Source organism: Ixodes scapularis, unplaced genomic scaffold, assembly GCF_016920785.2.
Source record: "Ixodes scapularis isolate PalLabHiFi unplaced genomic scaffold, ASM1692078v2 PGA_scaffold1__304_contigs__length_218370807, whole genome shotgun sequence".
In the NCBI taxonomy this organism is placed as follows: Eukaryota; Metazoa; Arthropoda; class Arachnida; order Ixodida; family Ixodidae; genus Ixodes; species Ixodes scapularis.
The window spans coordinates 137,358,170-137,377,218 of NW_024609846.1; the positions used below are offsets into that span (position 1 = coordinate 137,358,170).

General features: G+C 45.1%; 1 protein-coding gene across 1 annotated transcript in view; it reads left to right on the forward strand.

The window, feature by feature from the left end:
• The window catches only part of LOC120837411, a 32,065-nt gene that overhangs the window by 12,413 nt on the left and 603 nt on the right, over window positions 1–19,049 (forward strand). Inside the window, exon 2 of the mRNA XM_040206740.2 lies at window positions 8,696–8,817. Coding sequence (XP_040062674.2) covers window positions 8,696–8,817 — 122 coding nt within the window. The remainder of the gene's footprint in view (window positions 1–8,695; window positions 8,818–19,049) is intronic.

The following is a 19,049-nucleotide window of genomic DNA, read 5'->3' on the forward strand; positions in this document are numbered from 1 at the left end:
TGCGCATGACATTTTGTTAGTACATCCCCGACCCGCCCCAAGCGGCCAACAGGCTGAAGCTTGACCAGAGTAGGGGCTGAGTTACAACTCCGTCGCATTCACTGTCGGCTACAGCTGTGCGCGCGACTGCTAAGCGCGAGCTGATAGCGAGCTTCCAGTTCATTTGCAACGCGCATGCGAACACTCCATCGGCCAGGAGAGCGAGCTAGCACGCACTCCTGGCTTTGAGACGGGCATTTCTAGCGCGTGTGCTCGTTCTGCGGAAGAACGCTTCAAAGCAGCGACCTTGAGTTCTCGTGCTCGTGGCTTTGGCTGCATTCTCTGCTTAGGAGTGAACCAAGTGAACGGAGTATAAACAGTGCCCTCAAAAATGGCCTCCAGTGCCAGCGTCCAGCGTCCAGCGAAGGGCTTTGCAGCCCTTGGAGCATCAGTAAGGCATTTTCACTCATGCATTTGACGCTCCACGTGAACGCGTAATTTCATCGTATGCACAGACACTCGAGTGAGCATCTGTTTCATTATCTGCCGCGCGAACCACTGAAACAGGCGATGGAGCAGACGATGTCGCAGACGATGTAGCAGACGATAGTGCTCATCCGGGCTACCTAGGGGGCGCTGAGGGGGTCTACTAGTGATGACGTTTACAGGAGGAAATGCGCAGGCGTTTTGTTCTAGGTGGTATTGGCTTGACCGTCACGCGGTAGGTCTGGGTTCGATTCCGGCCAACGGAATGTCCTTCTATTTATTCTTTCAACTTGGCGTTCTTCTAAGTTCGAGAACATTCTCGTCTGATCGATTTCCAAATGTTCTACGCGCCGACAGTTCTACGCCGAATGTTCCAGAAACCCACGAGGGTACATAGAGGACTGCGCATGGCGAGCAGAGTCAGTTTCGCTCCAGCGTTCGACTCTGCCGTTACGCCGACTTCGACGCTCGCGACGCTCTGTTGTTATCTTCTATTTTATTTTTGTTTTGGACACAACTTCGCCACATTGAACGTTTATTTCTTCCTGTTTATTGATTGTTATTTTGGTCACCACCCGTGACAATATTTGCAACACTGGTAAGGCCCTTTCCCCGCCAGCTTGCTCCTGGGGCTGTTTACGCATCAATTTAAGGTGTTTATTCGCGCGTCTTTGGTCTTTTATTCTTAATATTGCCATCGTATGTCGCAGAAGAGAAAACGTCGAAGATGTAGGCTCTGTTGCGTACCGGACTGTCGCAGCCCCGGAGTTTAGCAGGCGTGAAGCTTTGCAGGTTTCTGTCGAGGCCGCGGAAAATACAACGCCGTCGGAGATTAATAAATGCAGTATAACGTGTCAAATAAGCATTCCGTTCACATTGTCAGACTCCAGATGGATTTTTAAATGCAATATTTGACTCGATTTTTGAAATTAAAGCGCTTGAAGCCCGGCGTTTTCTTTGGTTCAACGAGATGACTCTATAGTCCGATCAGTCCCTTGACACTCTCCCTGATTTCTGCTCCGCGGACACATCTTGATCAAACGACAGTGTGTGGACGTCTGATCGTAGTTACCGAAAACCGAAGACAAAGTTTTCTCTACTTCACTGATTGCAGAACGAACTGTCGTTTGCTCCTTAAGGATGATCGCGTAGCTGCTCAAGATGGTTGCTCTATTTCGACCCGTGTCTATGCGATTCTAACCTCGTCCCTGCTCCGATAAAACGGTCTACTCAAGAAGAAATAAAAAAAATGTACTTACCCCATGAGAAAAGCTTATCTATGCGGTGTTTATTTGTGTTCTATGTAAAGTGAACAGCGTATTCCATCGACGAGAACGAGCATCAGCTTGCGACGAGCAACTGCGTACGACACCGTCCAAACCACAGCCAGCATGCACGAAAAACACATTCCTGGGTCACCTTAATCGTCTTCAACACGGCGACGAGGGGACTGGAAAGAAGCTGATCACCAAAATGAGGTCAGCTACTCATGCGGGAAGAGTTCACTTGAAAAAAAAAGGGTGGGTGAGGATGAGAAAGAAGGGGAAAGGGCATTTTCCGTTCCGCTCTTTTAGAGGAGGGAATTTCGACGAAGTCTACGCTTTTGGTATATTGAGGCGCACGCAAAAAACGTAAAAAAAGGAGCTCTTGTCTACTTGTTTTCACATATATTTGGCCGTAATATAAGGATGTTAAATTTTGTTCTGCTAGCTCCCGTTTTCGATTGTCTCTAACTATCGAGGAAGGCACCCGCTAAAACTCCCTAATGCTAGCACGACACAACCACACATGCATGCACTTTTATATATTTAGTGTTTGATATATTCTTAAAACAGTCGGTATACTCCGTTTCACCTTCAGTCCGAGCGCAGTGGACGCCACGAGCCATCCCAGCCGATCCAGCGCCGGGAGAAAGTCGCGTGACCTGCCGGTGGGGCGGGGCGACACAGGGAGCTCAAGGTCGCATGACACTCCCTCAACGCCGGATTGGCTGGGATGGCTCCTAGCGTCCGCTGTGCTCGGACGGAAGGTGAAACGGAGTATAGTGCAGCGCGCGACCACACAACGCTTGGAGTAGGTAATAACGTAATCTCGGAAGAGTACGCCGGCGGCGCTGCCGATTTTAGTCGTCCCAGTGTTGCCTTATTTGGCCACGGTGGCGCTGATGATCAACCGACGGTGGCGCTCTCTGGAACCTTGCCCAGACTCTACATACGGCTCTGCCTGGGGGCGTTCCGATCGACCAGTGACATCTACTTCTGGCTTTGCTTGGGATTTGCTGGTTTGGCTGGCTTGAGCCGGAATTTCACCTCTTCTTCTTCTTACCTCCATGAGTGATGATGAGCTTTATTCAGCATGCGATCTCCACAGCCCAGCATTTTGTAAACAAGAATACCCTGGCCAGTACGATATTCAGCGTTCGTGTGTGTGGCGGGTACTGTGCTCGCTTTTCTAAGCGACGAAGGAGCGTGTGCTAGCCTGTTAAGATAGCACAGTGGGATATAATTTTGGAAACAGAAACGGTGTGTAAGCATCTGTCAGCATCGTCTTCCGCGAGCTAAAAAGCGTAAAAATAAAAAAAGGCACAACACCACATTTAGCGTCTTGTCAAAACGCTAATAATAGTGAGTTTTAGTATTGCGTATACGAGCGAACGCAAACCCTCGGCGTTTGTTTTAGCGTTGCGTGTTCCACACTGCGCATGCGTGGAGCACACCCGGCGGCCTTGGATTGGCGCATGGCGGATTGGTGCACGCGCAGCGTGGAGAACGCAACGCAAACGCACAGCGCTTGCGTTTGCTCGTATACGTAATAGTAAAACTCACTAATGGTTTGCTTTCAACATTTAGGGCCCATTCCATTAAAGGTGTTTGCTTAAGTTTTCTTACGTCACGTTGTAAGCCACCGAGACATCCGTGCTCTATATGTTGCGTAAAGGCTGCTCCTCAAATTTTCCGTGCTTCGTACGAAGTACGAACCACGGAAAGCAAGGAAGTACGAATCATGCGTGCTTCGTGAGAAGCCGCGCTTTATACAGAGCAAGGATGTCCCGGTGACAGTCGACTTAAGCAGACGTAAGCTCCCGTTACATAATGCAATGTGAGAAAACAGTACTGAGTGAACGGACATTTGTTGTTCGTGCGCAACGTCAGAAAACGAACGAGATTGCAAGTCGAGTGTATTAACACAACCTACTGCAATCCTGACCTGCTCACGGAGGAATTTGCGAGCGCGCGCCTTAAATGTCGAGGCCGTAGCGTTTCGTCATGCTATGGCTTTGGGGCGCCACACAAAGTTGCGTCTTTTTTTGTTTGTTTGTTTCCTATGGTCTCCTTAAATCAATCGAAGGCGCGCAAGGCGCGGCGGCGTTATCTCATGGTTATCTGGCCCTCACCTGCTCTCCTCGCAGGCCTCGCGGGATCTCGTCAGTTAATGGTCGCATGACAGATTCGTCACTAGAGGCGCCGGCTGTCTGCGCATTGGCTATTTATGGGTGACCCAAGAAGGTGCCTTATTTCGACGATGGCCCGAAAGAAGGTGGGGCTAAAAAAACTCCCTTGCGCTCTCTTGCCTGGGAAAATCGCTCCTTCGTTCCGAACAAGCATAAGAGCGATGCCGGACATAGATCTCTCCAGAAAAGAGCGTGTGGCCGGTGCCATTTTTAGTGTTTGTGCGTATGGCGCGTGCTTTGCTCGCTTTCCGAAGCGACGAACACGCACGTGCTGAGCTGTGAAGATCGCACGCTGGACTGTGATTTTGTAAACATTCGATAGGTCTATACGTCCGGCTGCAGTACTGCTAAAGCCCCTTCATGTTACAAAAGTAATGCAAGGTGCGTCGATGCATGAGGCACGTGCAACGTGCAGCCCTTGGGAAGATCATGGTGGAACAGCGCAGCACTGAGCTATATTTCAGTCACCATGTTCTCCCCAGAAGTCGCGCGCGGCACGTGTCTCGAGCATTTCCGCAACAATGAATGGCGCCACTTTTCCCAGGATAGAGGGGCTTCAAGTACTGCTAAAGCCCCTCTTTGTCGCCTTGAAATTGCTTTCAGTCACGCTTCCTACCCAACGCCGACGGTTCAATAGCCCACCTTCCTCGAGCGAATTTCACTCTTACCGTTTGCGCCGGTCTTTCTCATGCTACTTCATATCACGAAACACAAACGCAAACACCACACATCTTCAAATCCACAAGTGGTCAAAGGAAACCAGTCCTCTTTATAAGCCCACAAACAATAGCATAATCAGGACGGTATAAACTCGACTGTTACATCTATTTGAACACATTTTTAAGCGAATTAGTAGTTTGATAATTTCAGTTAAGATCGACCAAAGGGTACCTGGTCGACATTTTAAAATCAACTGATGTTTCTATATGCCGTTGTATAGTGTCTGGTATAAACAAATCCACACTTAGTTTTGACTAGAAAAAGAATTTGGGAATAGGAAAATTCATAAGGGCATGAAAAGGTGGACAGTTGCATTAACGCACACTGATGGAGGGAGCACGTTTGAAAGTAAACAACTAAAACAATAAAATTAGGAAAATTTTAAAACGTTTTATGGACAGACGATGGGTACAGTTTGCTTGTAATTGATAGTAATAATATATTTTTAAAGAATAAATTGCATTTTAAATGGAAACATTTCGGGGCCAATATCTTATGAAATAATTTATTCACATCCTATACTTTTCAGATTGTATTATTCTTATATATGGAAAATATTTAATATAACTATTAGGTATCTGAGTGATGCGATAGTTGTGATATATTAAGGCAAACATGGGAAAAATCAAAGAACGAAAAATTCCGATACGAATAAAACAAGAAACACCACCTTCGATTTTTTTTAAATTTAGGTACCCTGTCGTACTCTATTTCTGCATTCATTTTTATTAAAAGAACATGATGCCTTATTTGATTGAGAAAGAAGACATAACTTCCTAAATTAGGTTCCTTTATGAAAGCGTACACTTAGGAGTGTCCTATACCAGAAGTGACTCTGAGTTTCCCTTTTATAAAACTAACACACATCTTTCATATATTTTTATTCAGATGAGGCAATTGATAACTATAGCAATCGTTCACACAGTGAAAGTGAGGAGAAACTATTGTGTACAAAAATATATCATATTACGGACTAGTGATTCAAGAAAGGATCCTGCAGCCATCGGCCATTGCCAACTTTGTTCACTTTATCGTCCTACTATGCTCCTTTCTCTGCCCCTCTATCTCCATCTCTCTGTTATATATATATATATATATATATATATATATATATATATATATATATATATATATATATATATATATATATATATATATATATATATATATTCCTGACTTATATCTAGAATAAAAGCATATTCAAGTATTCCCTTTCTGCGTTATAGTATTCTGTGGCTAGCAAGAATCATTTCCTCGCGACGATTATGATTTTGGCGCAATAGTTGTAGGAAGTAGATAACACATCTCCTCGCTTGTTCTGGCGTATTGTAGGTGATTTGCGAAATTCGCGAAAATTAGGTCCTCGCGAAAATATAAGTCGTTTACAGTATGTCACAAAGCAATAAAAAAGCTTTGGTTTTAAGAAGAAATCTTAACTGTACTCCGTCTCAAGTGAAGTTAATGGCCTACACAGCGCATATTAGGACAACTTTGGAGTACGCTGCATCGGTTTGGGACCGCTATAGAAAAAATCGAATTGGTGAACTCGAAATAGTTCAGAGGAATACGGTGCGGTTTATTCTATCCAAATAAAAGCGACTTGATTCTGTCACAGATATGCTGAACAGCCTCAATCTCCCCTTATTTTCGGCCGTCAAAATATCGTTCGACTAAAGTTTTTCTATCGGTTTTTCATCACCTGTATATTTTTGGCCCGGGTTCTTGATTAACACTTCGCGCATCGAGATGACTGAGATACATTAGCACTAATCAGTTTGAAATGCCCAAATGTAATAGTGACGCTTATAAGTTTTCTTTTTCCCCACAACTGTAAAAGATTGAAGTAATCTCCCACATAATATTTTATCATCGAACTGTTTAGATGGATTTGAGAGCGCCGTTCTGAATATGTGTAAGATGAACTGACAAATAGTAGTTCTAATATTTTTGCTAGGTAGTGGATGTTGAGTGCTGAGAATGAATTTTGTTCAGTGCTAGATAATATATTCAATGTTTGTGCTATTTCAACTCCATTATTATAAGTAGAAGTCGCTGAATGTCTTTTGCATTGTAGTCCTGACGTTGTATGATAGTGTGTTCTCTTATATCACACACCTGTTAAAGCCCCGTACTTGGGGTGAACAGTATTAACAAATACAAAAAAGAAAGCCTTTATAACTCCCTGTAACGCCGAATTAGAGCGCAGCTCTTGAGGAGGAATGAGTGGGGAAGGGGACTGAGGGGGAGGAGGAGGGAAGGATAATTGGGGAAAGGTAGAACCGTCCTCCTTCTCTTCCTCCTCCCCTCATTCTTGAATATGCTCCGGGGGTCACCTGACCTCGGGGGTGGGTTCGATCCCCGCCGCCCCCGCCCGTTTCGATCTGGATGAGTTTCGTACCGGCACGCGTTCGTGTGATCACTACTGCGTGATGCACGTTAAAAATCCCAGGTTAGCGGTTGTACCGCACTGGCTAAATTTCTCATCTACAGCTAAAAGACCGATTACCCGTTGAGGCGCATCTCCATCAAGGCTGTATAAACATAAAGAGCAAGCCAATTTTTTTTACCTCGGGGGTAGGGGCTCACGTGGCGTCGGGGGAGGGGGGTGTCACGTGACTTTGGGGGGGGGGGAGGGGCCGGAGGGGGGTCACGTGACCTCGGAGAGGGGGAGTCACGTGACCTCGGGGTAGGCGGTCGCGTGACCCTGGGGGAGGGGTCACGTGACCGCGGGGTAGGGGGGTCGCGTGGCCCAGGGGGAGGGGTCACGTGATCTCTGGGGGTCACGCGACCTCTGGGGGTCACGTGACCTTGGGGGTCGCGTGACCTTGGGGGCGACCTTGGGGGCACGTGACCTCGAGGTTACGCCGACGCCGATGCCGACGGCAACGCCGCTCAAGACGGAAACGGGCCCCTAAGAGCTGCGCTCTAAAATTACCCCGCCCTTGTCCGGTCCATTCCGGATGAGCTTCGTACCGGCGTGCGGTCGTGTATGACTATTGGGTGATACACGTTAAAGACGTCAGATCAGCAGCGCTATGCTGCCCTGGCTTTCATCTCCAACAAAGACACCAGACCCCCTCGGGGCTCATTAACTTCCCGGTGTCTAAACATACACACAAGAAAATTACAATTCACGGCTCCATAGGTCTGCACTTTTGAAACATTGCAAAAAAGAGAAAGAATAACTAACGTGCCCCTTGGCGACCAACCCGAGGTTCTGCAACTTTGTCGCGAAGCTGCCACACACCTGCAGTGAACTTAGACCCAGTCTTCGTGCTGGCCCACTGTACATTATCACTGCCCCACATTTATCATTATCACCCCTAGACGGGCCTCAGAGGCATTCATTATACGGGCCGCATGCCTATCTGTGGTGCCTGCGCTTACGAGTTTGTGGGTTCAAAATGCAACTGAGGCACTTGGAATCGGACAAAGGCTCACTGTCATAGACTTTTTGCAAAGCATAGACCACTAACTGCGGAGCCAAAAGGAGTGCCAAGAACTGACCGTATGGAACAGGCTCTAGCAGACAACAGAGACGAAAAAGAAAAAGATGGAGCGGTCTCCAGCAGACGAGTAACACGCAGTCCTCTCTCTCTTGAGTGTCACCTGTACGCGCACAATGTTGATAGGTCCCTTTTGAACTACATGCGATGAAGTTGCATCCAGACGAGATTTTCTAAGTTTATTGAAGTAAGAAATGCCGTTGAGATCTGCAACAAGACATAAATACAGTGTGTACATCAATGCTTCGAACTAACTCAAGACGGTTGGTCAAAATCGATTTCTTAAACTATCTTGCTGGGTGTTTTATTTGATATAGAACACGCGTATCAAAGTGTGTATTTTGATATCCCCGATTCCCTAAAAAAGCAATGCCACTTTTTAAAGTTCCTTAGAAATTATATTTATTTCTACAACTTTGTTTTAGTGGAGCAAGGTGAAATGCTTCATTTCCGCTGTGTAAATGCTCTGCCCAGTTTTGTCGGTTGTTATAAAGAGTTAAAAAACAAAAACACTTACATCCGATTTTTTTTCCCTATTAAAATTCTGGCCCAGATTCATCAGCGAAAGAAAATAAAAATGGACTTGAAACCTTGCCTCAAGAATTATTGATGACTCAGAAGGATTCAATTGGCTGCAACTATACATTATTACCGTATTTTGTTGACGCCACAATGGTAGGTACAGGTCCCACTAAATGTACACTACTACTTGTGTGACAATTCTAACTAGTAGAGGGAATTCAAACGTCAAGGTATGTAAATCTAGTACAACAGAAATTAAGAAACAAAAGTGACATATCGTGTGATTATGAAAGGAAAACACAACTATTATGTCACTTTAAACATACAACAGAAACACGCTAATAAAACTAGAGTATAACAATAGATGTATTACGTATACGTATATGTATTATCATCTCATAAGCATATAAAGAAGACTGAAAAACACTCTAACAAGGACACGTCTATTCGCAAGTGGTATTGCAGAAATATCGACCGTCTTCTTAAAAACGTAATAAGACACAAGAGATATTTCATGATTTATTGTCATATTAAGATCAGAGTGTATGTTATGGTGAAACAAACCACTATTTTAAGATGGAGGTGATATCGACAAATGAATGAATGACCTAATATTACTTACTCAAGAGTACAAATGTGTATTTTAAATGCGATAGCATTTCTTTCAGCATGCCCGTTTTGGAAAATGTTTTCTGTAACACGAAACGAATGAGAATACTGCCTGAAAATGGAAGGTAGAGAAATTGAGAAGAACGAGCAAAATTCCAGACGTCCCCCAAGAGGAGTAGAACTCGGGATCTGAAAGTTGCTCAATCAGCGTACCAAGGAGAGACTTGTGAATGCGAAGATATGCGATAACATTTATTTCGCCAACCGACACCGCGTGTGTGAAAGTAGCGCGAACGAGTAGCTTTAAAGGGATGCTGAATCATATCATATTCATCATATCATATTCGAGTTAAAGGAGCTGTGCAACAATTTCAGAGCTTTGCTTAAATTATGGTGGAAGTTGATGCGTGACACTTCTGAAGTGAAGTACGGAAAACCGATTTTGCCTCCATACCGTAGTTTTTATAAAAAAATTAAAAAGATCCAGGTTTTTGCCACCTCTCAACTCGTACATCGTCTTCCGGGTCACGTGCGCAGTGACGTTGATGGGGTAGGCGCGGGGTTCCGGAAAGGTTCTCTCTTTAGAGCCATCGATGAGCTGCGAGAACTCATCCGCTCGCGACCGCGTGACCACGTGCTGGCGGGCGCCGCGCGAACAATATGGTGAAAGGAGGAAAGTCTCATCCGGGTCCGGCCATACCCGTCCGGCCCTGTCCCCCTCTCCCTCCGGCTTCTGGCGGCTGTTCGCGGTAGCAGAGAGCTGACGGTTTTGTGGACCTAGGATAGATGGCGCCACTAAAACTCCGTACAATAAAAGTTTTGTCGATGATACCAGGTTTTTGACGCATTTATATGCGTCAAAGCGCGCACACCCGACCGGACATTGGGAGGCCCAGAGTTCAAATCCTGGCTCAATGACACCTTGTGTGAGCATTTCTTGAACAAGGTCATTTACGTGCGCGCGCTTAGCCAGCGGCACCCTGCGAGGTGGCTGTCGAATGGGCGCAGCATCACCGGTTATGATGCGGTGTGCGGTCAGATTTGTTTTTCCCAAATCGGTGTTGCTACTGCTGAATACCGTCGAAAAACGAGATAGAAAGCTTTTTAGAAGGACAGCGTCATCTTGTTGAAGTCGAGAAGCAGTAGTCTCGTATAGCGGAATAAGGTGAGCGCCGAGTTCAACTGAACACGAGCCTAGCGAGGTAGCAGGTGTAGTTTCCTTGCAAAAAGCAACTGTTGGTTGAGCATCTTCACTTTCTGTTCTGCTGTGGCCTTCTTCTTGGGAACTCGAGCAAGCCATTGTCGGAAGGGTGGTTGCCGACTGATGCATGGCTGTCCACCGTGAGGCCTTGCGAGCGGCCTCCACTTCTAATGCATACGTGTGAGCGGCCCGAAACGTGCGGGGGTGGTAAAGACGCACAGCTTCTTGAATATCTTCAGATGCAACAGCATCAATGAACGCCGCAGTGCTGACAGCATCTACGGTGTCTTCGGAAGACCCGAGAAACGACAAGCGCGCAAGACGCTCGATGTCGTCAGCGAGCTGGGACAACGTCTCACCCGATGCTTGTCGTCGATGACGTAGCTCAGCATGGTGAAGGTGACGTTGAGGCCCATCGCCGAAACGTTCTTCTAACGCCTGGACCAGCAAGGTGTACGAACCACGGGATTCAGGCGGCATGTGGTGGAGCACTTGCAACGCTGGACCGCTGAGGTTTACTGCAAGTACTTGTGCCTGCTGCTCTTCGGTCCAGCGATTGGCTTTAGCAAGAATCTCGAACTGTGTTACGTAGGCAGACCATGTGCCTGTGCCGTCAAACTGCAATGGCCGCAGCTTAAGGCGTGGAGTAGATAAAGGTATAGTCGACGCGACGTTTGTCGTCACTGATGTTGGCGGCAGATAACTTGGACTTGCCTTCGAAAGTCCTGGCTGGACGAGCGCTCGCAGGCCATCAAGAAGTGCGACCGATATTCGTTCGAATAAATTCGACAGAACCTCCAAAAGGGCCGCGTCTCTGTGCCTGAGCTCTTGGGCAGTCCGTTGGTGGTGGGCATCCAGCAGGGCTTCAATGGCCGATGAAGTCTCAGTTCGAATGTTAGGGTCAATGGAGTCGGGAACCGGCCGGGGCGCGATGGCTTCTCCGGTTCGCGGGATCTCATCCTCAGGCTGTCGAGGAAGGTCCATGCGTGCCGGCAGAAGGCGTCTTCACTGAAGATCCCACTTCTGACACCAGTGTAACGCTTTTATTTAAGCGTGTCCTTTGCCCCAATCTGTTCCCCGCTTGTCGCCAACGTGACGTCTTCTTCCTCTTCTTACAACCGTCACAATATGTTGGAACGACAAGATTTGTAGAAAAGTTACCTTTTATTGAGCAGGTATTCGCACAACTTGCTATCTTTCTACAAGATTCTCAATTGACGTCACGCCGCGTGTTTCTCATGGCCGCCACTCGCCGCTGCAGGTCGGGGAATATTCTAAGTTTTGCCTCGCTATTACGCGGCGGAATCGCAACATTTCGATGAAAGGAGGTGTGTTTTCTGTCATTTGTGACAAGGTGAACAATATCAAAACCAGAAGATGGCAATTCTTTTAATGTTAAAATCATTGCACAACTCCTTTAAGCGTGAATGGGGAATATAATGACGTCAATTTTGTTGCGTGTGCTTCCGCACACCGGCGGCTGCTGGCTCGTGAAAAGATCGTGCGCCACCTATTATACACAATGAAATGTTTCGTTCAGCATCCCTTTAAAGGGGCGGTGCAGCGATATTCAATTGGAATGTTTTAAACTTTACACGAGCTTACTGGCACTAGTGGGACTCAAGGATACTCGCACGCAACGCCACTGACCAAGAAACTCCTTTGTTGCGCTGTAATTTCGATGACAAAACCGAGCGGTTTCATTCATTCTCTCCTTCGCACAACCTGATGACGTAGCTGGGCGGTAGCAGTACCGCCCAGTGACGATATTTTAATGCGGCTCATAGATTGGACCCGAGCATTGCGTGGGCACTCGATTTGGGCTCGTGATAATCTATAGCTCGAGAAGAATTTGGGTAGTGCATGTCGTGTGTCCAATCGCTGCAATGACGACAACAGCCGAACCAAAACAATGCCTGGAACGCAGCGCGTGTCCTGTGCTTTGCCAACCCCAGCGCATGGCTATGATCAACATTGGCGGCATATAATCGGCTCCAGATCACGTGGCCGCTTGTTCTGGCTGCGAGTTGAGGGGGTGATCTCTGCTTGTTTTTCTTTATTATTTTCTGCGACTTCGATTGCGTGGGGTGAAAAACGAATGGGTATTTCACAGGTCATTAACGTCAGGGATCCGCTCTAAGCAGTGTTTCCGCAAAATACAAAACTCGTTGCATCGCCCCATTAAGTTTTGATCCACCTGCACGATGCCTGGTGCAGCCGAGGCGCCAAGGAGCACAACGAGCTCGCGCTTCTGTCTGCCGTTGTGCAGAGATTACAAAGCTTCCAACAGAAGACGCACTTTCGAAGGGGTCTATAATAGAAGTCCCACGCTTGCTATAAGTGCCCCGGTTGTCTTCATAATGCTGCAAAGGAGAAAAGAGCGGAGTGAACAAGACCTGGCTGTTTGGCTAGGACGAAGATGGATGCTGGGCTCGTTTTGCTACGACCCAGAGTCGAGTGTGGAAATGATGCTCGTTTTAATTTAATCAGCGGAATATGGTGTTCATGGGAAAAGCGTCGAAATGCTGTCGCATTTAGAAATTATCTGCAGCAAAACAATGCAAAAACGCAACCCCGTTTTAAAAAAAAAAGTTGTAAGCTTTTTACAGTGCATATATCATACTTGTAAGAAACTAGAGGTTCATTACATTCATCAGGAGCGTGTTGGTATACGTTTTATTCTTTATGTAGAAGTGTGTTGGTATGCGTTTATTCTTTTCGCTAGAAGTAAAAGTTTAGACACATAAATATTTTAAATTTGATTTCTTTTATATAATAAAAACAATTGTTTAATATACTGATAATATAAAACATCAGCAAAGCCTTTTTCATCAAAAGATGTAGTTTTCTTATGCATGTTTTATTGTTACCCACACTAGATATCAGTAATACAGTTATGGAGATCCATACCAGCCGCTATCCCTTACGAACACTTTAGTGACGATTAATAATATTTAGTAACTCCACTGTTTTCGTCAATTTGTCAAAGGGCAGAACACACCAACTCTAGGACATAATATTTGTTATTAATATTAATAAATGCAATTAATATTAATTGTATCCACTAATTGTATCTTCCTTTTATTTTATATTATGGCGCTTATAAGCATACATAAAATATGTCGATCTTTGAATATAATGGGCCTTTTTTTGTGAGTTTAGGTCAAGCTTATTAATTTGGGTCATGTTCTTTTGCTTTTATCTTCACAATTACATTTTGTTAGAATAGTATGTATAACTTCACCTAAGAAATACTAGCGTCTTTGCGAGATATTGCCACACATAAAAAAAAATGAAACAAATGTAAACTTGAAAATGAATGTTAATTTAGGCGAAGTTGGGGCTGCATATAAAAGAAAAGGAAACCACACGCCTTGAGACGGCAACAAAAGGGCAACGGGCCCTTACCGCACTCGACAATAGTGGTTATTCGTTGTTTTTTTTTTGTTTTTTTTTGTCTCTTGTCATTTAAAACAGTTGCGGTGCTTGAAACGTGTCTTCGACAGATGTGCTTACCGCCATAACATTCATGCTATGCGTCAAATGTAGACCCAAAGTGGCCACAAATTGCGTCTCAGGAGCCGGCGTGTCAGATCATTGAATTCGGTGATCCTGGCGTTTGGTTCTTGAAATGTTGTTAAAAATGAATGCGGGTTATTTGAAAACGACACAAATGAAAAGTTAATTTTCATAAAAAAATAGATAAAATGTTTAGCGACTCAATATTTTTCCAGTAAGCGAAAGAGCATTCAACTAGAATGCGCCTTCTCCGCTAAGAATTTTTGAAATATGTAATTCTCGAAACATTGTATCTAGATTGTTGGAATTTATTATGAAGAGATAATTGATCAGTTTTATAAAATTTGAATTGCCAGTAGCGGCTAAGCTGGTAATATAACGACTATAGGGCGAATGGCAACCAAATTTTATTCTACTATCACCATAATTGCCTTCCCTGTGGAATTTAGTTCATGGCCGTCGAAGGCTCTTGCTAGGGTCCGCCTATGGAAAACTGACCGCTGCCGTTGTACTATCTTTGTGCAAGTGGAATCTTACAATTAACCTATTTAAAACTCATTATCATATGAAAACGAAGCTATGCCATAGTCTTATGGTGATCTTACGTCCACTTTCGTATCAATTGTCCCTGGTTTGCAATTACATGGTGAGTAGTCATAGGACGCTATAAGCCAACGCTCTGTTTCCAAGCAAGCCCTCACAAGGTGTGGGCAAACGTGCAGTTTCCGCATTAGGTGCGGGCACTGCGCGTTCGCAGGAACGGCGTCAAGTAGAGCGTTTGCGCTCAGCCAACAGCAGTGCCACCGCAGCGACGTTACGTCACTGCCACATGTGTGCGTATAAGGTGTCTGTAACCAATTTTTTTATAAAGGACTCTTATACTCCACTCTATACATATAATGTACAACCATAGCCTCCTCTATACTGACAAAGCCTGGCAGATCGTCACGAGAAGCGCCCGCCGAAATTGAGAAGGTAGAGCGGCAGACAATGGATGAGAGGATCGATGGATGTATAGATGAATCCGGCTGAGCCCTTTGGATCGGGCGGTAGCTTACGCCACCTAGCCATTTTGTTTTACCATTTAAGCTTAGAATATTTAAATGGGAAATCTATATTCACTCCGCACTGCAAACAAAGTGAGACTATAAAACCCCCTTACCATCAGTTAATAAGAAAATACCTAGTTCTCTCTCGCTTTCTGCCACCATTCACTCAATCTTTGCTTGGTAATCTCTACAGTCTTGAAATCCACTCTCCCTTCGCTGTCTGTAAAACCCAATGACTTTGTTAAATCTATGTTGTCTTCGGTAGGCGTAGGGTGAAGCCCTTTACAGTAGAGTACCAAGTGCTCAGCCGTGTCGTCCTCCTCTCTACAAGCAGTGCACACTGTATTTATTTCCCGGTACTTCGCTCTGTACGTTCTGGTTCGCAGAACACCCGTCCTTGGCTCAAACAAGAGCTTGCCTAGAATTGGCATAAATGCTTTCTTTGGCAATAACTGCTATGTTTAATCTATAGCTTTCCAGAACCGTCTTTGTCTGCATTCCCTCTAGCCACCGATCTCTTTCTGTGGCCTTAACTTTCTTCTTAACTCAGACCTGCTCTTCATTATCTCCACTATAGCCTAAATCTTAATTTCCTAGTGCGCTGCCTCCACTTTGTGTCTATACTCCTCATGTACAAATAGCTGAAAACCTTTTGTGCCCATTGCTCCCCATCCATTTGCCTCAACCGATCCTCAAATCCTATCTTGCTCACCGCTTCCCTGCTCTCAAATGACGCTAATCTCATGTCTCCTTGTACTCCCTGGTTTGGCGTTTTGCAATGTGCCCCCAAAGCCAGCCTGCCTACTCCGCGCAGTTTTATATTTAGTCTGGCATGCAGTTCGGATTGCATGCATAGCACTGCGTTTCCAAAAGTCAAGCCAGGCACCATGACGCCTTTCCAAATCTCTGTCACCCCCCATACCTGTTGTATTTCCAAAATGCTCTATTTTTCAATACAGCTGCATTTCTGTTGCCCTTACCTAGTATATACTTTTCATGCTCACTGAGTTATTCTGCACCATCACATATCCATACTATAAGATACTTGCATTTACTGGCTCTCCCAACTGTAATATTCTGAATCTTCAGCCTGCCAACTTCATCATCGTTAAAAATAATGACTGCTGATTTTTCACTACTGAATTCTAAACCTAATTTCTCTCCTTCCCTACCACAGATGCTCATAAATTCCTGCAAATCTGTCCTGTTGTTAGCCATTAGTACGATATCATCCGCATACATCAATCCCGGTAAGGATTGCTGAATTTTTTTACCTAGCTTACTGTACGAAAGGTCGAATCCAAGCCCACTCTTCTCTAGTCTAGCCTCCAATCCTCTCAGATACAACTTAAGCAGCAAAGGCGATAACGGGCACCCGTGCCTAAGGCCTCGTCTTATCTTTATTTTCCCCGTTGCCTTTCCTTCCCATGTCATAATCACCTTAATAGCTTTGTAAAAGTTCCTTAATATTGCTCTTAGTTCTTCATCTAGGTTTAGGCTCTCCACTATGTTTCAAGATTCCTTTGGTTCACATTGTCATAGGCACCCATCATATCCAGAAATGCCAGCCAGAGCTGTCTGTTTTCTTTTTGCGCTATTTATATACACTCTGTTAGAGAAAATATATTGTCCTCCAACCTTCTTTGTTTCCGAAACCCGTTCTGTAACTCACCCAGTATCCCCTCGCAATCTACCCATTCCTCCAGTCTGTTCTTTGTAATATGTAGTACCTACCTGTATATAACTGGTGTTACGGTTATGGGACGAAAATTCCTAATATCAGACTTATCTCCCTTTCCCTTATATATCATACTCATCCTACTAAGCCTACATTCATCTGGAATATTTCCTTTTGTTTTCATAGTGCTTTCTTAGTTTTGCCTTAGATTTAGGACCCAAAATCTTCACCAGCTTGATTAATGGGACACCATTTCTGCCTCTCGACAGGGACTCTTCGTTCCGCTTTTTCCCATTCTCTTTGTCCAAAATCCGCGACGTCACAAGCTGGACTGCTACTTCCTTCGGTTCTCCTATCTTCCACATGTACCCGGTTCTGAAATTTCTCACCCATCGCTGCCCTATATGTCGTATCGCATCATCTTCCTGTAATTAATCTCCCTGATACGAGAGTATGAACCTCTGTCTAGTTTCCGTCGTTTCACCGAGTGAGTTCAAGTGCTCCCAAAACTTCTTGGCTGCGTTTCTATCTTTCTTACTTACCATTACTCACCCATTCCTCACCCTTTCTCTGAATTTTCGCATTGATCAAACTTGATGGCTCTCGGCGACATGTTATAAAATTGTCCCATTTTCTTTTTACTTCCGTTTCTGACTCCGCACTACGCTTGGAATACCTGTGTTCTTTAGAGGCTTCCTGACGTTTTTGTATCGCTTGCTTCACTTCTTTGTCCCACCAACTTTTTGGTCTATGTCCTTGCTTCCCCTTTCGTTTACTCTGAACTTTGTCTAGTTCCAAGCAAAAAGCCTAGTTAGGCTCTCATTAGTCCAATCTGTATACCGTTACCCTGAAACTGCTTCCTCTATTCTTTCAGCAACAATTTCCAACTCTTTGTCGCTGCAGAAAGTTTGCTTTGAAATATGTTGTCTAGTTTCAGCCTTTACTTCTCTGGCAAAATTTAGCTTAATACGTTTGTGATCACTACCAAGACGTTTGGAACCCTCTTCATCTATTTTCATTACTTGTAAGTTACCATATATTTTGTGTGACATGAGTACGTAATCTATAGTTGAATGTAGATTGCCAGTTTTGCACGTTATGTGCCCGTCACACTTGTGAGTCGTATTACATAAAACTGAGTCATGTTTTTCCAGCAGTTCTAGAAATATGCTTCCAGTTGAGTCCGTATATTCATCCAGACCCTCGATATGGGCATTCATGTCTCCCATGATAATTATTTCAGAGCCTTTCCCTAGCTCACTAATGTCTCTTGATATGCAATCAATCATTTTTTGTTTTCCTCTTTAGCACCTGTCCCTGTCCATAAATAAATAACTCCAAGGACTTTTGATTCCCCGGCGACTTTTCCTTTCAGCCACAAATGTTCGGCGCACTCTTTTCTGATCCTTTGAAAGTTCATATTCTTCTTAATAAATGCTATAATTCCACCTACCTTCCTCGTTCCTTCCATTCTGTTGCATTCTTCCCATACATAGTCAGGGTTGGAAGGTGGCTGCTCCATGTCTCTGAGATGTGTTTCCAAAAACCCATACACCATTAAATCCTCCTTTCTTAGTTGCTCCTCTACCTCTTCCCATTTTAACCTATTTCTACCACCCTGCATGTTAATATATCCAATGTCTTATTGTGCTGTTTGTTTATACTTGTTCTTACGTTTTCTCCTCTTTTTAACCCTGGGTGCCTCTCCTGACTTTGTTGGGTTTTCGGTTACTTCAGTGCCCCCAGGGCCCTCGGTTCCCCCGAAAAAGCCACGTGACGGGCGCCCCGCGGCGGCGAGACGCCGAGACACACCTCTTCCGAGCGATGGAATGCCGCTCGTGCTCCTCGCGATCCTCGCGCTACCGCTTCCATTCTCGCCGGGTTTAAAAACCATGTTTCGGGCCCTCGCCGCTGCAAAAGCTGCGCGCGGACGTCCAAGTTCCCCAAGAAATGCTCTGTGCTACCAGATCCTCGCGATCCAAATCTGCGACCGGGCACTCTATGGCTCCGTCGTCGAACTGCCAGGCTTTGTGGGTATAGAGGAGGTTATGGTACAACGTGCTCAAGGTTATCGGCGCAAGCGCTTGGTTTTATGTTCTATCTCGTTTGCTCGAGAGCACATAAAATTGACTACCAAAATAAGTAAGTAAATATAAAAGACGCAGGCATGAACAAACAGTTTTATTGTCGACGTAGTCACGTTAAAACTAGAAGTCAAGGCTTTCCTATACTTCGGGTCACCTTAGCACAGACTATTATTAGCCACGCACTACAAAAGCGCGGGCTGTTTGCTTGGGATGAAGCCTCGGCGGCTGCACGAGCGCTCGCG